Here is a 21,376-nt window from a genome sequence, read left to right as displayed (position 1 = left end):
CATCTGGAATTTATTTTAATGTCTGTCCCCCACCTTTAGAATGTAAGCTCCTATTTCAGTCTAGTGGACTTCACAAATGCACAGCTACTAACTTTCTCACACCACTGAGATAAATTTGGGAATACCTTGTTTCTTGAAGCTATAATCTGCTTAATGACTATTCGGTCTGCTAGCAACAGCACTTTGGTTACAGAGGAAAGAAGCAACCTTGCAGCCTTTACCACTCCTGTTTTGTCGGTAAAAATTGTTATCCGGGCATCTGACTCTGGATGGTCCATGCGGGTCACATCTGTAAGCCCGGCAATTGTCTCACCTATCAAGAAAACAAAATAAAAGATGTGTTTACTTTTACATAACAACATGGCAGTGATGATACTTTAAAGGATTGAGCAGCTTTGCTGGGGTCAGAGGGACAGGGACTGGGAAAAAGGCAGGGTGAGGATGAGCCCAGAAATTATCACCCATTCTCCACCATTCTCCCAAATTCCTAGCCACTACCTCAGCTTCTATATCCCTAAGCGCTGAAAATATCTCAGAGCTTCTCCCTCCCCTCCCCTAGAAATACTAAAATGGAGCAGGAGCTGATGAAAAAGGTAAAGGAGGCAGAGGCTGGATCATTTTCTTCCTCCCTCTTGCATTCTCTCAGTCTCCAGGAGGCAGAAATTCTCGAGCAGGAGTTCTCCCCTTCACAGGAAGGAGCAGATTAACAATCAATCGACTGTATTTAGGGAACACTTATTCTAGACAGAGCACTGTACTAAGTGCTTGGGAGAATTCAACCGAATAGGTAGACATGATCCCTGCCCTCCACGAGCATACAATCTAATAATACTGATAATTTTTAGAGACAAGATCGAGATACAGTACGTAGGTTGACGCTAGATGAGCCAAGTGTACGGGCTAGTTTGTAGTGGGAGATGAGCAAAATCAAATAGGAGGGGGTGAGCTGAATGAGTGCCTCAAAGCCAATGGTAAAGCGTCTCTGCTGCAGAGATGGATGGGCAATGGATGGAGGTTTTTGAGGAGTGGGGAGACATACCTAGAATGATTTTTTTTTTAAGTGATCCAGTGTGAAGTATGGACTGGAATGGGAGAGAGAATGGAGGGAGGCAAGGGAAAATTGTGTAAGAAGCAGCATGGCTTGATGGGTACAGCTTGGGCCTGGGAGTCAGAAGGACCTGAGTTCTAATCCCGGCTCCGCCACACATATGCTGTGTGACCCTGGGCAAGTCAATTAACGTCTCTGGGCCTCAGTGACCTCATCTGTAAAATTGTGATTAAGAGTGTGAGTCCCATGTGAGACAGGGACTGTGTCCAACCTGATTAACTTGTATCTATCCCAGGCTTAGAACAGTGCTTGGCACATAGTAAGTGCTTAACAAGTACCATAATTATTAAAAACATTTCCAGAGTCTATCGCTTCCAAACCCTTTCAGTCGCCTCTAAATTCTGTGCCATGCCTATTTTTTCTCTTCAATCCTAAGTAGTAGCCATCTACCACTTATCCAGATCCCTTCATTTCAATCTTAACCTCATTAACCAGTCTCCCACAATCATCTGGGTGAATAGAATATTTATTCAATGTTTAGTAACCAAGCTAGATGCTACAGAAGCAGCTTGGCCTAGTGGAAAAACCACAGGCCTGGGAGTCAAAGGACCTGGGTTGTAATCTCAGCTCTGCCACTTACCTGTGTTGTGACCTTGGGTGACATTTAACTTCTCTGTGCCTCAGTTTCCTCATCTGTAAAGTGGGGATTCAATACCTGTTCTCCTTCTCCCTTAGACTGTAAGCCCTATGTCTGACTTAACTTGTATCTACCCCAGCACTTAGTACAGTAGTTGGTACATGGTAAACACTTAATACCACAATTATTATAATTACAGAAAGTTAATATGGAAAACTATACTAACAGTAGTCTAGAAAATCATAACATGGATTCAAATGATCTACAAGTGCATACTGAGCACAGGCTACCAAGAAAAGCAGCATGGCTCAGTGGAAAGAGCATAGGCTTGGGAGTCAAAAGTCAAGGGTTCGAATCCCGACTCTGCCACTTGTCTGCTGTGTGACCTTGGGCAAGCCACTTAACTTCTCTGTGCCTCAGTTACCTCATCTGTAAAATGGGGATGAAGACTGTGAGCCCCACGTGGGACAACCTGAGCCCCTTGTATCCCCCAGCGCTTAGAACAGTGCTTCTTCGCACATAGTAAGCGCTTAACAAATGTAAAAAAAAAAAAGATATAGAGGTCACATCTTTCTAAGTACCTTCCAACACTTCATTCCTCACAGTCACCAGAGCGCTTTTGTACGTAGCAATAACTCTATTATTGAAGCACTATTTATTCACCTATCCATTTTCCCATTGATTTTTCCTCCAATCAGTAATTTATTCTGTGTCCGTCTCCCCCATTAGATTGTAAATTCTTTGACAGCAAGGATCTCCCTCCCTTCTTAGACTGTGAGCCACATGTGAGATAGGGATTGGGTCTGACCTGATTGCCTTGTATCTACCCCAACACTTGGTACACTGCTTGGCACTGTAAGCGCTTAACAAATACCACAACTAACTGTGGTTCAGGCACTGTACTAAGTAGTGGGGTAGATACAAGATAATCGGGTTGGATGCAGTCCCTGTCTCATTTATTATTATGTCCTTTGCCTCTACTGTATAATTGGTCTGCACACTGTTGAGGGATTAGAGTATAATTCCGTCAGATATGTGCCAAAGCGTTTCCCACAAATTACATATTGTGCACAGTATATAATGGAAGCCTTCCTTAGTGAGCTCACTATTAATCTATCAGTGGTATTTATTGAGTGCTTCCTATGTGCAGAGCACTATGCTAAGCGCTTGGGAGAGTAAAATACAACAGAATTAGCAAACATGTTCCCTGCCCACAAAGAGCTAGAGAAATCAGCATTTGCTCAGCCTAGCTTCAAGGGGAGAGAAGGCGGTGTGGGCGGGGGGTGTCCCAACCTCTGTCAACAACTTGTGTCCCTGTATTCTTTGCCATTTATGTCAGTAAAAACCTCTTCTGAGGCCCACTATTCAACTCTTCTGGCCCTAACACTCTAGGCATCACTTTACCCAGTGCCAACAGGAAGCGGTTCCCACCCAACAGTTCACACACAAACGCTATATCTGCATCTCCTTTGACCTCCCTTGCTCATTTCCCGTCCCCGCCCGGGTCTCCACCAGTTTTATCCTTTCCCTTTGTTAATCAAGGAGATTAAACTTCCCAGAATGTTGCAGACCCACAGCCAGCAGACCCACAGCCAACAGTGCCTCTGCAAACATGTGGCTTCTCACCCTCCCCACCTCTTCCCGCTTCCAGCCCCATCTTATTCCTCTGCATTCAACTGATACAGAGAGGGTACGTGCTTATCCACAGGCAGCAAATTGCCAGAAAACAATGAAGAGAAAGGGAAAAGAGTTTCCTTCCAACTCCAACCCGCCCACAAGGCTCTGGAAACAATTTCCCTTTCACAGAGAGCCAGCCAGGAGGAAGATATTTTAGGGAAGATTTATTTTCTGAAAGGGAGAGGAGGGCAGAAATCCCTCCACTTGAGCGCTCCTTAGAGGAGTGCTCAAACAGAGTACTAGCCTTCTGATTCATAGTAATTTTGCTCCCAAATTGTCTACATAAAGAATTTTTGGTATTTGAGGATTTTTGGTAGTAAAATGTAAATCATTCAGGTGCCAAACCGATGATAGAGTCCTCTAGGCTGTAGGCTCATCCTCTAAACCATAAACTCGTTGTGGGCAGGGTATATGTCTGTTTATTGTTGTATTGTACTCTCCCAGGTGCTTAATACGGTGTTCTGAACATAGTAAGTGCTCAGTAAATATGTCTGTCTCTCTCTCCCCTGCAAACACCCAAAACGGGGATTAGGATCCTAAATTTGTCATGACTGGCAAAAGTGCCATTGGCAAAACCAAATGATTCTGGGGCAAAGGGGATTAAGAGATTGACAGTTTTGGACATGCCAGGTGAAATCCAGCAATGTCTGCAGTAATCAAAAACAAGTACATTTAGTTCTCTTACAACATGAGGGTTAAGTTCTTGCCAAACACTATGTTAACGAAATTTGCACTATAATATGCCCAGCTTGACAGGCACTGTATGAACACACAACTACATCTTCCAACATCACACTGCAATTGTTGAAGGAACATTCTCATGCATGTGGTTGAAAAGATCTAAATGAGATAAGGAAACTCTCCCACCTTGTTTTTTTAAGCACTTACTATCTATTAATCACTGTTCTAAGTACTGGGGTAGATATAAACTAATCAGGTTGGACACAGACCGTTGTCCTCACAGACTCAATCCCCATTTACAGGTGAGGGTACTGAGGCACAGAGAAGTTAAGTGACTTGCCCAAGATCACACAGCAGATGAGAAGCAGTGTGACCTGGTAGAGAGAGCACGGACCTGGGAGTCAGGATCTGGGTTCTAATCCCGGCTCTGTCACTTGTCTGCTGTGTGACCCTGGGCAAGTCACTTCATTTCTCTGTGCCTCAGTTCCCACATCTGTAAAATGAGGATTCAGACTGTGAGCCCCATGCGAGACACGGACTGTGTCCAACTTGATTTGCTTGTATCTACCTCAGCACTCAGTACTGTGCCTGGCACATAGTAAGCATTTAAGAAATACCATTAAAAAAAAAATAGTGGCATATCCAGGATAAAAACCAGTGTCCTCCACCTCCCAGACCCGTGCTCTTTCCACTAGACCGCGTTGTTTCTCCTTGCTTACAAGTAAGAGCAGGTCCTTGTTGTGCTAACAAGTTTGACTCCCTTCAGGCCTTGGTTTTCAACTGTCTCTTTCTGTCCCCATTTCTATGAAGAGCAACTCCTTTCCTGTTTCCTTTCTGCCAGACTTCTCTACCTGCTACAATGGTCTCCCAATAGTCCACTGCCAAGGAGCCCTGTTCTAAGACCCCGCTTCACCATGTTTCTGAAATGTCTTTTCTGCCTTCCCTGGTCTGCATGGCTCCTTCTCCCAGTTCCCCAAACAGCAGCTGTTTGGGTATCCAAACAACCCAAATCTCCCACCTAGCAGAGCTGTGCTGCTGTAAGCTCTGCTCTGAAGCTGGTAAAATGACTGCATCTTACAACCTCATGGTTGATCACCTCGCTCAGTCATTTGAAGTGGACTGTGGGTCACAGGTGGTGCTGATGAAACTGCAGGTCTCATAACCATGCAGATGGTTGGACATATCAGTCTTGTAGGCCTTCAGCTTGGTTTGGAGCTTGACAGCCAGTTGCCGCCATACTCTGCCTTCCAAAAGCCAAGCTGGCCTTTTTGATTCCGAACTCTACCGCTATCTCTCTGGGCTTGTTGGACAGAAGTCAATCAGTCAATCAATCAATGGTAGTGAGCACTTACTATGTGCAGAGCACTTGGTAGAGTACAATAAACCAGAGTCAGCAGACACATTCCTTGCCACAACAGCATGGCCTAGTGGATAAAGCACAGGCCTGGGAGTCAGAAGGATCTGGGTTCTAACCCTGGCTCCCCAACTGGCTGTTGTGTCACCGTGGGCAAGTCACTTTACTTTTCTGTGCCTCAGATACCTCATCTGAAAAATGGAGATCAAGACTGTGAGCCCGTGGGACATGGACTGTGTTCAACCTGATTAGTTTCTATCTACCCCAGCGCTTAGTACAGTTATGTGGAAAGCAGAATATGGTGACTGATTTCCCAACAATGTTCTATCTAAAATGTGTAGTAAAAACATGAATTTTGGAAGAACTGGGTGTGTTTTAAATGGCATTAAGCACAATAAATACAATAAAGGGCCACTCGGTGTGAGAAAATATTTTTCCTTACCTTTAACGAACTGTTTGCTATAATGCTACTCCAGCTGAAAGGGGGGGAAGATCATAACTTCCTATAAAATATGTTACAGCAATCATTTTAAGTGTCCCATCCCGTAAGTTTCCTGCTTAATGCTAATGAACGGACACAGTAACAGCACAAAGCCCGACATGGTCAAAGTGCCTGGCCCAGTGAGTGAGGTGGCTTAAAATAATAGGAAGTACGATGCACAGCCAAACAAAACTATAGTTACTCAAAACTGTATTGACCATGGGAGCCAGAATTTTAACCATGGTTGGTGAGGAGAGCTGTCCTTTGGTTTTACAGATAATGCTTCTGGAGAGATCTTAATTAGTGTGTGCAAATGAGGTTATGGCCAATACACAATCAAAATTCCTTGCTCCATTAGATGCAGTTAAAGCACAGTGTAGTGGATAGAGCACGGGTCTGGGAATCAGAAGAACCTGGGTTCTAATCCCAGTTCCACCACTTGTCTGCTGAGTGACGCTGGGCAAGTCGCTTCACTTCTCTGTGCTTCAGTTTCCTCGTCTGTAAAATGGGGATCCAGACTGTGAGCCCCACATGGGACAGGGACTGCGTCCAACTCAATTTGCTTGTATCCACCCCAATGCTTATTACGTTGCCTGGCATAGTAAATGCTTAACAAATACCAAAGTTATTATTATTACTACTACTAACATTAAAGATTCTTCCTCAAACCAAAAATCAATGAATGCTGCTATCCGTGGGTGTCTACTGCATGTAGAGTGCCACACTGTGCAGCTGAGAACCCAGAGAACCGGCTTTGCCACATGCGTAAACTGGGCACCTGCCTACAGCACTAATTCAGCCAGGGGCCACCTCTTTCAGACTTTCACTTCTTGCCTCATGGCTCAACTGCCTTTTTGTCTCTTCCTTAGGTCTAGGGCACTTAAGGTGTCTTGACCCAACTCTGAGACCATATAATGGAAGGAAAATCTAGCTCCTGCTCTCGACCAAAGGACACAAATCAATCAATCAATCAATCAATCGTATTTATTGAGCGCTTACTGTGTGCAGAGCACTGTACTAAGTGTTTGGGAAGTACAAGATGGCAACATATAGAGACAGTCCCTACCCAACAGTGGGCTCACAGTCTAGAAGGGGTAGACAGAGAACAAAACCAAACAAATTAACAAAATAAAATAAATAGAATAGATATGTACAAGTAAATTAAATAGAGTAATAAATATGTACAAACATATATACATATATACAGGTGCTGCGGGGAAGGGAAGGAGGTAAGATGGGGGGATGGAGAGGGGGACGAGGGGGAGAGCAGGAGGGGGCTCAGTCTGGGAATAATAATAATAATGATGGTATTTATTAAGCGCTTACTATGTGCAAAGCACTGTTCTAAGCTCTGGGGGGATACAAGGTAATCAGGTTGTCCCACAGGGGGCTCACAGTCTTAATCCCCATTTTACAGATGAGGTAACTGAGGCACAGAGAAGTGAAGTGACTTGCCCAAAGTCACACAGCTGACAACTGGCGGAGCCGGGATTTGAACCCCTGACCTCTGACTCCAAAGCCCGGGCTCTTTCCACTGAGCCACGCTGCTTCCCATGGGAAGGCCTCCTGGAGGAAGTGAGCTCTCAGTAGGGCCTTGAAGGGAGGAAGAGAGCTAGCTTGGCGGATGAGCAGAGGGTGGGCATTCCAGGCCAGGGGGATGACGTGGGCCGGGGGCCGATGGCGGGACAGGCAAGAACGAGGCACGGTGAGGAGATTAGCAGCAGAGAAGTGGAGGGTGCGGGCTGGGCTGTAGAAGGACAGAAGGGAGGTGAGGTAGTAGGGGGCGAGGTGATGGAGAGCCTTGAAGCCTAGGGTGAGGAGTTTCTGCCTGATGCGCAGACTGATTGGTAGCCACTGGAGATTTTTGAGGAGGGGAGTAATATGCCCAGAGCGTTTCTGGACAAAGACAATCCGGGCAGCAGCATGAAGTATGGGTTGAAGTACAATAGGTAAAAGAGTAGGAGCGGATCTCCAAATGATAAAGATAAGTAATTTCACTGCTAAATAAACCAAGAGGTAAGCCGTGCTCTTCCTCACCTTACCTAGGTACAGGCAATTGGGAACCTTATCTGACAAGTGAGGAGTGCATTCCCAAACAAGGCTGCACAGGCACCAGAGGACTGTCGCCTTCCCATCAACCAAGAGTCTAATGTTGGGTAAGATCGACCCTCAGAAGGAAATGTGCTTGACTGTTTAAATTATAATATTTTAAGAATCAAGAACCTACATTTTCACTTACCTGCACGCTTTGCCTCAATGCAAGCAATATGGATTTCCTCTTTCAGGTCCTGGTTTTCATTAGCTATAGCTTCACCCACTGCAACAAATTTTCCAATTGCAAAGTTGACTGCTTGTCCCATCTGTTGAATTGCTTGTAAGGTCTTATCTGACCTCTTTGGTTTATCTTTATGATTAATAAGTGTAGTTATCTGTAAGCAGCGTGGAAAAAAGCAACATGTCAGTATGGTATATATATTTTTTTACTTTGAATAAAAATAGAAGTACTATATTTCAAAGGCTAAACAAAGGCTTTAAGCACAGCAACAGGTTCCAAAATGGGTTACTCAAATTTTGCAACTGTCGTCCTATGCATTTTATGTTCTTGATTTTATTGCATTGAAATCAAACAAAACTAAATTTAAAGAAACAAAAAGCACAGAATGCAGCTGCCTTCCTTGAAAGGCTTCCATATGGGAAGGGTTTTTGTCATTGTTGCTTTTGTTTACAATGGTATTTGTTAAGTGCTTACTATGTACCAGGCATTGTACTAGGCGCTAGGGTAGATACAAGCTAATCAGGTTGGACAAAGTCCATGTCCAGCATGGGGCTCACAGTCTTAATTCCCATTTGAAAGATGAGGTAACAGTGTGGCACAGAAAAGTGAAGTGACTTGCCCAAGGTCACATAGCAGACAAATGGCGGAGTTGGGATAAGAATCCTGGTCCTTCTGACTCCCAGGCTCATGCTCTATCCACTAGACAACATTGCTTCTCTGAAAGGTTGAAAGGGGTTAACCAATGGAAAGAGCCCAGGCTTGGGAGTCAGAAGTCATGGGTTCTAATCCCGGCTCCGCAATTTATTGGCTGTGTGACTTTGGGCAAGTCACTTAATGTCTCTGTGCCTCAGTTACCTCATCTGGGGATTAAGATTGTGAGCCCATGTGGGACAACCTGATCACCTTGTATCCCCCCCAGCGCTTAGAACAGGGCTTTGCACATAGTAAGCACTTAACAAATACCATTATTATCATTACATAGGCCTAAAATTATACTGGGGGTAATGATAATAACGTTTCCTAGGGCACAAGTAAATCTTGTTGGCACTATAAGCATTACACCTGTCCTCTATCCTGTGTTGCACCATCAAAGTCCTAACCACACCATACCATGGTGATGATGTAAGTCGGCCAAAAGTAGGAGAATATCTGCTGGGGCTGGCTGCCAGTGATGAAGGCTCAACTAAACAACGGTTCCTGACCAAAGAACCAAGTGCTTGTATGGTGGACAGGCTCAGCAGGCTAGTGGGAAAGGTGAAGATCACAGTGGCCACCAAGGCACTAATAGCCTGCTGTCACCCTGCTGGTATGTATGGTGCTTGGGTGCTATGTTGTGGTCCCTTTGGCCACAAACAGATCTTTTCTATAAAATTCTTGCATGCGCTTCACAATGTGCTGCATCCTTACCCACCTACTTTGGGCAAGTCACTTAACTTCTCTGTGTCTCAGTTACCTCATCTGTAAAATGGGGATTAAGACTGAGAGCCCCACGTGGGACAACCTGATTTCTTTGTATCTACCCCAGCGCTTAGAACAGTGGTTGGCACATAGTAAGCGCTTGACAAATACGATTATTATTATTATTATTATTACTTGTTGCACCCACTACCCCAGTGAGAAAATAGCTCACAGGAAAGAGAATGGCACTGCACAAACCGTTAGCACTACAATCAATTGCTTTGTGCAGTTTCTCTCATTCCTGAAGTCTTCCTTACCAACCAAAATTGGAGAGGAACTAGGATTATTGGCCCAAGGATGTGGACAGAGAAGTAAAAAGTAGAATGGGAGAAAAGAAAAGGGTAGGAATGGGGCAGGCTTAAGCAAACATGCCCAACCCACGGGGCCTATAAACTCTCCCCATAGAACCATATCGTGGCGGCAGTACAGACTAAAACAGTGGCTACTCTTTTAATTACTATTAAAATTCATATTTGTAATACTACTTTTATTTTTCTAAAGTGCTGTCATATCAATTGCCTCATTTATTCTCAAAACATCTCTGTGAGGGATAGGAAGGTTTCTGCATCTCAGAAAGGGCAAGTGGACTGCCAAAGGACTACACAGCAGTCAGTGGCAGAGCTGGGGTTGGGACCCAGGACTTCTGACTTGAAGCCCCATGCACTTTCCAGTAGACCACACTGCCTCTTGTGCAGCTGAGTGTAACCCTGCCACCACGGGCTCACTGGAGTTCCTACAGCAACCACCTGGTGTAGAACCTGTGCTACTAGAACCTTCTCTGGAATTAGCAGAGGCAATAAGCCACGGAAACTGAGGCGAAGGAGTTAACTTACTTTTAAGACATCTAACTTTCTTGTGGGGAGAGACTTGAGCATGAGGAAGGCTCTAGACCGATGTAAACTCGATATGACAAAAATGATGTCTTCATAATTTTTTTGAAGTCTATGTCTATTGCTGCAGCAAAATTGCACCACAACTCAGCCTTGAGGTAATAAAATGTACACATTATGAGTTTATTAAATTCCTTGCTGTCACATAGCCAAGTAATGCTATCTATCAAACATTGCACTTATGTTTCCAAAAGTAAATCATGGCAGGCAAGCTTCAAAGAGAAAATTCACCCATATCTGAAATAACAATCAGACATAATACAGTCTTAAATTCTAAAAATCACCCAGAAGATATTGAAAGGGGATTAAACAAATGGAAAAGCTAGTCTTTCCAACTAAGCATGATTTAGGGTTGTTAACAGAAATGGGTTTTTTTCCAACCGTGTCTAAAACGATGGCCAAAAAGTATTTACTTACATCTACTCCAAAGGGATGTGAGAGCCGTTAAGTGCTCAAGAAGAATGTTCAATGGAAGAATAATTTACATAAAAGCAATAAATCAGAATGGGACCTACAAGGGGGCAGACTCTGGCCATGCCTCTTTAATCACCTGAGGAAACTAGGAGTTTTATAGATTAATATATTGAAGGAACACGTTATCTGACAATTATCCTGAGAAGCAGCACAGTGTAGTGGATAGAGCTTGGGACTGGGAGTCAGAAGGTTGTGGGTTCTAATCCCGGCTCTGCCACTTGTCTGCTGTATGACCTTGAGCAAGTCACTTCACTTCTCTGTGCCTCCTCCCCTCACCTGTAAAATGGGGATTAAGGCTGTGAGCCCTATGAGGGACAGGAACCGTACTAAGCGCTAGGGAGAATACAACAATAACCACATTCCCTGCCCATGATAATACTGATAGTACTTAAATGCTGGGATTGATACAAGATGATCAGATCAAACACAGTCCCTGTCCCACAGAGCTCACAGTCTCCGAGGGAGAGAGAGCAAGTATTTTATCCCCTTTAAACAGATGAGGAAACAGAGGCACAGTAACTAGAACCCAAGTCTTCTGACTCAAATCCCATGCTCCTTCTGCTACATCGCGCTGCCTCCCAGTTACGTCCAGTTAGTTACGAGCCAGAGCCTGCCTGGTGGGAATGGTGGGGGAAGAGGGAGGGCAGGAGAGATACGGGGAAGAAGCAAGGGCAGAGATTTAAAAGCCAAAGGGAGGATGAAGAAAGGAGGGTTCGACAAGTGGGATGGGACTGACAGAATTGGCCAAAATGTGAGAAAACATTCTGTGCACCTCTTCAGGAACCAAAAGACCCCAGGCTGTCATGAAAACAGTTAAATGAAATCCATTTAATAATGATAAATTAAATTTGCCAATATACTAATGGAAAACCAAAAAAAGATGAAAATCACTATATGTACTAGAAAATTAAATTGTAAACGCCTTAAAGACAGAGTCTAGTATCACTCCCAATAGGTGCTCAACAAATACTAATTAATGAAAATCCTCATATCCTTTTTATTTAAAATCAATTCTTCATTTGTTCTATTGAGATTATTTATTCAGATTTCATCCTGGAAAACCTCAGTGCTTACAATCATGTAGGAACTGTGCTAGGCAGGCATTAAGTTAAATGTGTTTGTGCAAACGATAGAAAGAGTGACTAGGAAAATCAGTCTTCACACTACGGACAGCTATAGCTGTATGATTCGTCACACAAATTAAAGCTAACAAGCTGTATTAGGTGATCAATCAGATTGCATTAATAAACTGAATATGAAATAGGTACAGAAGGGCTTTGACAAGCAAGCATCTGGTTTTAGCAAAATCAAAATGAAGTCGTCTTATTTTGATGACTAAGCACATGAATTGAAATGGAAGCCCTATTTCTAAGAGTGCAGAGTACACAATATTACATTTGGTGTAAAGTCCCATAAATTATGACAAAAGTAGGATATAAGTAAGCATTCAGAGACAAATCCATTATGATTTTTGACCAGGCCTAAATGACAGCAGGAAGAATACTAATTCCTTTTGATGTAGTTGGGCATTGTTCAAATTGATTTTATCTACGCAGGACATATAGGTAACATTTGCAAGTTTTGGCAACAACAGTTTAAATCTCTTTCAGTTTTATTTGCTAAACCAGTCTCCAGGCCAAATTTCATGGTTGCTGAGCAACCGCCTAGCAACTGTACATTTTAGTCATGCGATTTTATATCGGTGGTCGGCAACCAGTGTCTCTAAGGCTGTATCTGGCTCTTGGAGCTCAACGTGGCTCTCGAGCAGGACCCCAGGCTAAGAGAGGGCCCCTGCCAACACCCTACAATGCACAGGGCTGCCACCGCCACGCATGGCTCCGCAGCTGCTACCTAGGCAAAAGCCACACTGGGTGGCATGGGCAATGGGCTCTGTGTGGCCTGGTCAGCCTGATTTGGTGGAGGATGGGGCGAGTGCAGGGCTTGGGGCATAGGAGCCAACTTGGTGAACATCAAAGGGGACGATCATTCTCATGGGCTTGGCGTTGTGGGTGCAAGTCATTGTCGTCGATCGTATTTTTTAAGCGTTTACCATGTGCAGAGCACTGTACTAAGTGCTTGGGAGAGTTAAAATATAACACACTCAGTGGAAAGAGCACAGGCTTTGGAGTCAGAGGTCATGGGTTCAAATCCCAGCTCCGCCAATTGTCAGCTGTGTGACTTGGGCAAGTCACTTAACTTCTCGTTACCTCAGTTACCTCATCTGTAAAATGGGGATTAAGACTGTGAGCCCCATGTGGAACAACCTGATCACCTTGTAACCTCCCCAGCGCTTAGAACAGTGCTTTGCACATAGTAAGCGCTTAATAAATGCCATCATTATTATTATTATTATTCCCTACTCACAATGAGCATTCAGTCTAGTGGGGGAGACAGACATTGACATAAATAAATACATTACGGATCTGTACATAAGTGCTGGGGGGCTGAAGGAGCAGTGAATAAAGGTAACTGAGGCCCAGAAGCAGTGTGGCCCAGTGGATAGAGCACAGGCCTGGGAGTCAGAAGATTCTAGTCCCGGTCCCGCCACTTCATTCGTTCATTCAGACATATTTATTGAGTACTTACTGTGTGCAGAGCACTGTACTAAGCACTTGGGAAGTACAAGTCGGCAACATATAGAGACAGTTCCTACCCAACAACAGGCTCACAGTCTAGAAGGTTCACTTGCCTGTTTTGTGACCTTGGGCAAGTCACTTCTTTTCTCTGGGCCTCAGTTCCCTCATTTGTAAAATGGAGCTCAAGACTGGGAGCCCTACGTGAAACAGGGACTGTGTCCATCCCAACTGGCATGTATCCACCCCAGTGCTTAGTACAGTGCCTGACACACAGTAAGCACTTAACAAACACCATAATTATTATTATAAATGACTTGCTCAAGGTCACTCAGCAGACAAGTGGCAGAGCCGAGATTAGAACTCATCTCCTTCTGACTCCCAAGCCTGCACTCTGTCCACTAGGCCACGCTGATCATCATCATCATCATCAATAAGCAGCTGCAGAGCCCACCACCCCTCCCAAAGCATGAGTCATAGCTGCTCCAATTTAGCTGGCCTATCTTTGTGGGTGTTGCCACTGCTGTTTATTGATGGTGCCAGTGGGTGGCCAGGGAAGGGGAAGCAGCAGCTTCAGGTGGCTCATCCTCAAGGACCGGGTAGGGGGGCGGCGGGGGAAGCATGGGACCCAGCCCTAGTCTGATGGCAGAAAGAAGTGGAGACAATGAAATGGCAGCTATGCAGCAGGAAAAGGGAACTAATTCACTGAGCATCTTCTGGGTGCCCAGCACTGTATTAGGTGCTTGGGGAAGTACAGTAAAAGTATGAGATGGTTTCAAGTGTCTTCTTAACTTCCTCTCTCTTCTGGTTTCTTCCTTCTCCCCCTTCATTCCTCTCTCTTTTTTCCCCTCACTCCCTTAAAGCTCCATCCCAAGTTTACCCCTATGGTCAAAATGTGAAGTTGGCACTCCTGATTAAGGAATGCCTTTCAGACTGTCCCAGCCAGCCCCTGCCAACCCAGCAGCTATTTAAAGGAGCTGTAGACACCTTAATCCCTCCAGGTTTGTGTCAGACTTTTTAAAAATTTGGGGTCCCCAGGAGTCACACCTCAAATTTCACAAGGTCCACTGGAATTAGGACAAAACCCCCAATTTACACCCATGCAGGACTCAGAGTCTGGCCCTTCCATGCAGGGCTCTACTCCATGAATTTAGAGGTAATGGTAGCAATCCACCCTAGCCTGTGTGATATTTTCTGCCATGTTTAAAGGAGACTGGCCCCAGATTTGTCACCAGGGCTTTTGACTGCCACCACAGGGAACAGTTTGGAGCAGAGATGCTGCTGCCCCAACCCTTCTTTCCCTACAAACTGGGTTACCAGCCCTGTTCCACACTGCAGCCAAACAACCAGCCTTGTCCAGTCGGAACCATCTCAAATAGGAGGCCACTTGGCATGCTTCACCTTGCCATCTGGTCAGGAAATAGCTCCGATTACCACACCCCTAGGATGTCCACGTAATTTGCTCCCCCTATGTTGCGTCTTAATAGATTTTAACCTCCTAGAGGCGTGGGAAGCTTCTGGAGGGTTGCCGTTGGTCCAGCAGCCAGTAAGGGAAGAAGGCCAATTGCCTCACCCCCACACTTCCCAAAGGGATACTGTGGTCACCCTGAGATAATGGGTTGACATCAGACAGACTGTGTAACGAAGAAAGAGATATACAGGTATTTGCTACATATACCGACACATCGAAGTCAGACTCTTAGGTCTTCTTTAGTACAGAGTGTGTAAATGAACAGCAACAGTAATTAGGCAAGGCACTTTAAATCAAAATCCTGGACTCGATGCAGGCTGATGATAGTCATTTAACCTAGGTCACCCTCCAAAACTAGCAACATCCACTTTTCCTTTCTCCTCAGGGTAGGCTTTCCATATGAAGCCTTTTCCTTTCCCATCAATCAACCCATGTATTTATTAAGCACTTACTGTGTGCAAGAGCACTGTACTAAAACACTAGAAAGAGTTATATAGTTGGTCTTCTAGACTGTGAGCTCACCTTCTAGACTGTGAGCCCACTTCTAGACTGTGAGCCCACTGTTGGGTAGGGACCGTCTCTATATGTTGCCAACTTGTACTTCCCAAATGCTTAGTACAGTGCTCTGCACACAGTAAGTGCTCAATAAATACGATTGATTGGTAGCCGTGATCCCTGCCCACAGAAAGCTTACAATCTATTGGGGGATACAGACATAAAGTCTGTAAAGCAGGGAAGGCTTCCTGGAGGAGATATGATTTTAGTAGAGTTTTGAAGATGGGAAGAGTGGTGGTCTGTCAGATAGAAAGAAGGAGGGAGTTCGAGGCCAGAGAGAGAGAGACAAGAATGAGGCACGGTGACTAGGTATGTATTGGAGGGCTGGGTTGTAGTGGGAGATGAGCAAGGACAATTAAGGAGAGAGCTGACTGGATGTCTTAAAGCCAGTAGTGAGGAGGTTCTGCTTGATGCAGTGATGGATGGGCAACCATTGGCAATCTCTTTATCCTGACTTCTCTCCTTTGTCTCGGTGCTTCACTGAAATCGGCTGAGTGCTAGGAAAGGTCGTGATAATAATAATTACGGTATTTGTTAAGCAGACAAGTGGTGGAGCCGGGAGTAGAACATCAGGTGAGCCAGCTGTCCCAAGAGGTACTGATAGAACATGCATATGAATCTCCCCTCAGGAAAGGTCAGATGGCAGCAAGGGCAAAACTGCAAAGGGAACTGAGTCCGTTCTTGAGTCCTTGCAGCATTAATTTAACGTCTGTCTCCTCCTCTGGACTGTCAGCTCCCTGTAGCCAGGGACCGTGTCTACCAACTCTGTTATACTGTACTCTTCCAAATGCTTAGTATGTGCTCTGTACAAGGTAAGCGCTCAATAAATATGATTGACTGATAATAGTCTACTACGATTCTGCCCTTTCTTCTCCTGAGCAACATGACTTTACTGCCTTAATGACGCCCACCAGGTATTCCAGTCCTTTATCTCCATCCTGAAGCCCCCATCTCTTGTCCCAATCACCAGCTTAGCTACTTAATAATAATAATGATAATAATAATAATGATGGTATTTGTTAAGTGCTTACTATGTACCAAGCACTGTACTAAGCACTGGGGTAGATACAAGATAATCAGGTTGTCCCACATGGTGTTCACAGTCTTAGTCCCCATTTTTACAGATGAAGTAACTAAGGCACAGTAGTTAAGTGGCTTACCCAAGGTCACACAGCAGACAAGTGGCAGAGCTGGATTAAAACCCATGACCTCTGACTCCCAAGCCTGGGTTCTTGACACTAGGCTATGCTACTTTGTTGGTAACAGTAAAACCATGAGCTTCCCAAACACCTCCACTCAACACACAAATTCCCTCCTACCTCTACAGCTATTCTCTCAACTTCCCCAGCTGTGATAATAATAATTAATAATTATGGTATTTGTTAAGAGCTTACTATGTGTTAGGCACTCTTCTAAGCACTGGGAGAAAGAAAAGTTAATCAGGTTGGACACATTCCCTATCCCACAAGGGGTTATAGTCTAAGTAAGAGAGAGTAAGTACTGAATCCTCATTTTACAGGGGAGGAAACTGAGGCACTGAGAAGTTAAGCAACTTGCCCAGAGTCACACAGAGGAGTGGCCTAGTGGAAGGAGCCCAGGCTTGGGAGTCAGAGGTTGTGGGTTCTAATCCCAGCTCTGTCAGCTGGGTGAATTTGGGCAAGTCACTTAACTTCTCTGTGCCTCAGTTACCTCATCTGTAAAATGGGGATTAAGACTGTGAGCGCCACGTGGGACAACCTAATTACCTTGTATCTACCCCAGAGCTTAGAACACTGCTTGGCACATAGTAAGCACTTAACAGATACCATCTTCATCATCATCACACAGCAGACAAGTAGAGGAGCCAGGATTAGAACCCAGGTCCTCTGATTTCCAGGTCTGGTGTCTTACTTGTTAAGTGCTTACTATGTGTTAAGGACCATACTAAGCACTGAGTAGATCCAAGATAATCAGATCAGATGCAGTCCCTATCCCATACAAGGCTCACAGTTTAAAAGGGAGGGAGAACAGAACAGGAAAGAAGAGCAAGTGCTGAATCCCCATTTTACAGACGAGGAAGCAGGCACAGAGAAGCCAAGTGACTTGCTCAGGGTCCTACAGCAGGCAACTGGAAGAGCCAGAACTAGAACCTAGGTCCTCTGATTCCCAGGCCCTTGCTCTTTCCATTAGGCCGCACTGCTTCAAGAAGAAGTATCTATCCCAGTACTTAGTATTCATTCATTCAATCCTATTTATTGAGCACTTACTGTATGCAGAGCACTGTACTAAGCGCTTGGGAAAGTACAAAAGAACAATAAACAGTAATATTCCCTGCCCACAACAAGCTTACAGTCTAGAGAGAATTATGGTATTTGTTAAGTGCTTACTATGTGCCAGGCACTGTGCTAAGCGCTGGAGTGGTAACAAGCAAATGGGATTGGATACAGTCCCTGTCCCACAAGGGGCTCACGGTCTCAACCCCCATTTGACGGATGAGGTAATTGAGACCCAGAGAAGTGAAGTGACTTGTCCAAGGTCACACAGCAGACAAGTGGCGGAACCAGGATTAGAATCCATGACTTTCTGACTTCCAGGACCGTGCTCTATCTACATGCTGCTTCTAATAAAGTGCCTGGCATATAGTAAGCACTTATATACCATAAAAAAGTCTCCTACCTACTTTCAAAACCTACCCACTGTGCTCTATCTACATGCTGCTTCTAATAAAGTGCCTGGCATATAGTAAGCACTTATATACCATAAAAAAGTCTCCTACCTACTTTCAAAACCTACCCACTTTAGCTGTACTTAAGGACCCAATTCCCCTCAACTTCTAAAATCACTTGCTTTCACACTTCTTACCTCCCTAACCACCATCTTCAACCACTCATTTTACAAAGGCTGGATGGAATCCTGACTGGAGTGAGTTAAGGGAGCTGGAGGGAAGGCAGGAAGTGGAGGCAGAACTATTCTGAGAACTATTGAAAATTCCCGAAAGAAATTACTGGAAATTATGTACCCTGAAGGTCAGTCAGTCATTAATTGGGCTATTATAGTTAATCCAATGTAATTTCCATCATAATAGTCTCTGCCAATTTTACACTTTTTCCACTATAACCAGTTTGGTAATCATTTCTTTACATTCCAACTGAATGAATTTGCTGATCTTTGAAAGTGTATTAATTGTTGGAAGAGATTACTTTTTACCCTTCTATCTTCATGCCTTTGTTAAAAGTTATTTTTACGCTTTGCTAACATAAACTACTTATTAGAAGTCAGAAAACCCAATCGTTCCTTATGCTGTAATCACATCAGAATTTTAAAAATTTGTCTGAAGTTTTTCAAGACAAAGCAAACCCTTTCTCTCATTAACAAAAACAAGTGCGCACAAGTAAAATCAGCTAAATTACCAGTAATTTCTAAATAGCCCCTTGGCTGTCTTCAGGAACAATGCCAACATTTGTACGCTCTTTTAAAAAATATTTTACAATACTGCTATATTCTTTCAGTGTCCTGGATGAAATGATGACACATTTACACCAAACAAAACATTAAAAAGCCATGAAAATAAGTGTGCCCAGTTCTGCCACAACACGTGCTTTAGCTTCTTGTCTTGGCTAGAACGCTGTCGGGGAATTAGGGTACATTCTTCTGAAAACACGGGCCTGTTTGGGCACGGTATGCCATGTTATCAGAAGAAACTGCTTGTGCACATGCCCATGGTGTCAGAACAGGCGAGCACTAAAGTACAAATTTTCCTTAACAAGAGGCTTAGTGGAAAGAGCCCAGATCTGGGAGTCAGAGGACTGGGTTCTAAGCCCGGCTCGGAGATTTGCCTGCTGTTTGACCTTGGCCAAATCACTTCATTTCTCCATGCCTCACTTTCAATCAATCAATCATGTTTATTGAGTGCTTACTGTATGCAGATCATTGTACTAAGCGCTTGGGAGAGTACAATATAACAATATAACAGACACATTCCCTGCCCACAGTGAGCTTTCCTCATCCATAAAATGGGCATTGCAATACCTGTTCTCCCTCTTTAGACTGTTATCCCCATGTGGGACCTGATGATTACCTTATATCTTCCCCCTGCACTTAGTATAGTGCTTGGCATACAGTAAGTACAAATACCACTGTTATTTTTAATTATCATCATTATTAAGAACCAATCCTCAAGTCAGAGGTGATCAGTGTGTACTAGATCACATTTCCAGGGTCCAAAGTAATCAGAATGGACCTATTGGGAGGGTAGGTGTGGCCCCACTGTGAAATTTAAAATATTGGTCTCTCCTTTTGGTTTGGTTTCCCTGAAAATCTAGGCTTGTGTGAGAAACTGGTCAAATGTCCACCCAACCATGGCAATCCCAAAATGAGACTTATGAAACCAGAATGCATGACTGGCTTCAGCCATCTCAATGTCACCGCTAAATGGTCCGAATGTAAATTATAAACCCCAAATGTCCCTGTGTAAACAAAGCTGAAATCTGTTATGGGCACAAGCTTCTACTTTCTTAGCCTACTGAAATGGGGAGAACTTGAAGGCTTTGAAGGAGATAAGAATGCCGGCAGGCCTCATGTTTTTGAAAATAATTTGCAGGACTGAATTAAAGTCTACGAAGTTAACTAATGTTGTCCTATGAGAAATAGGACAGTAGAAAGAGAGAAGCAGAATGGCATAGTGGATAGAGCATGGGCCTGGGAGTCAGAAGGTTGTGGGTTCTAATCCCTGCTCTGACACTTGTCTTCTGTGTGACCCTGGGCAAATCACTTCACTTCTCTGTGCCTCAGTTACCTCATCTGTAAAATGGGGATTGAGACTGTGAGCCCCATGGGGGACAGGGCCTGTGTCCAAACCGATTTGCTTGTACTTACCCCAGAGCTTAGTACTGTGCCTAGCACATAGTAAGCACTTAATAAATACCATAATTATTATCATTATTAGATTTTTAAGGTAAGCTTTTTAGCTGTTGTTCTAATGAAGGGTCAAAGCCAAGAACCTGCCTAAGCAGCCAGAGTGGGTGAGTACACCTGCATGTCTGTCCCACTTCTTTTGACCTTATTCCCGCCTTCTCCTGGAGGGAGGGGAGGGAGGGAGAAAGGGAAGGAGGGAGAAGGAAAGAGGGAGAGAGAGAGAGAGCACGGAGTTAGCAAGCAGGCTAGCACAGGTGTGAGAGTCACAGCCAAGAGTACAGTTCACTGCCCTGAGGACACAGAGTACAGTCATTAAGATTACAGGCTTTATAGTGGAAGGACCAAATATGTCATAAAATTTGAAAGTTGTAGGCTTTGGTATGCATGAGGAATCAACAGAGGTTCTCTAGGTCAGAGGGAAACATTAGAAATTACTTGTGAAAACAAATGCTATGTTTTGTGACCAAGCCTCTCTCTAGGAATATAGGGAAACTAAAACTTAGGTAAAAAGTTTATCCAATTCATTAAGTCAAATGACACCGTGAGCCCCATGTGGGACAGGTACTGTGTCTGATCTGATTGTACTGTATCTATCCCAACACTTGGCACGGTGCCTGGCACATAGCAAGTGCTTAATAAATACCATTATTATACTATTAAGTAACATCTAAAATAATTTTATACACACACACAAACTCAAGCTACAAGTAATAATCGCCACATGGATGACCTAGGAAACTTTTGAAGGACAAGAACAGACTCACAGTTACTTCATTTTGAAACTCCAGTGGTTACCCATCCACCTTCACATCAGACAGAAAGTCCTTACCATCAGCTTTAAAGCACCCAATCACCTTGCCCCCTCCTATCTTACCTCTTTGATTTCCTACTACAACTCAGCCTGCTCAC

The 21,376-nt window shown here is 44.2% G+C and overlaps 1 protein-coding gene across 4 annotated transcripts in view; it reads right to left on the bottom strand.

The window, feature by feature from the left end:
* Nucleotides 1-21,376, bottom strand: part of LOC119949516 (alpha-catulin-like) — a 100,916-nt gene that overhangs the window by 46,439 nt on the left and 33,101 nt on the right. For all 4 annotated transcript variants that reach the window (XM_038771363.1, XM_038771359.1, XM_038771362.1 and 1 more), the window contains 2 exons: nt 8,118-8,307; nt 126-313 (listed from right to left, as the gene is read on the bottom strand). In XM_038771363.1, coding sequence (XP_038627291.1) covers nt 126-313; nt 8,118-8,307 — 378 coding nt within the window. The remainder of the gene's footprint in view (nt 1-125; nt 314-8,117; nt 8,308-21,376) is intronic.

The sequence above is a fragment of the Tachyglossus aculeatus genome, chromosome X2 (genome assembly GCF_015852505.1).
Source record: "Tachyglossus aculeatus isolate mTacAcu1 chromosome X2, mTacAcu1.pri, whole genome shotgun sequence".
Taxonomy (NCBI): Eukaryota; Metazoa; Chordata; class Mammalia; order Monotremata; family Tachyglossidae; genus Tachyglossus; species Tachyglossus aculeatus.
This window is presented reverse-complemented; position numbering and strand designations above follow the sequence as displayed.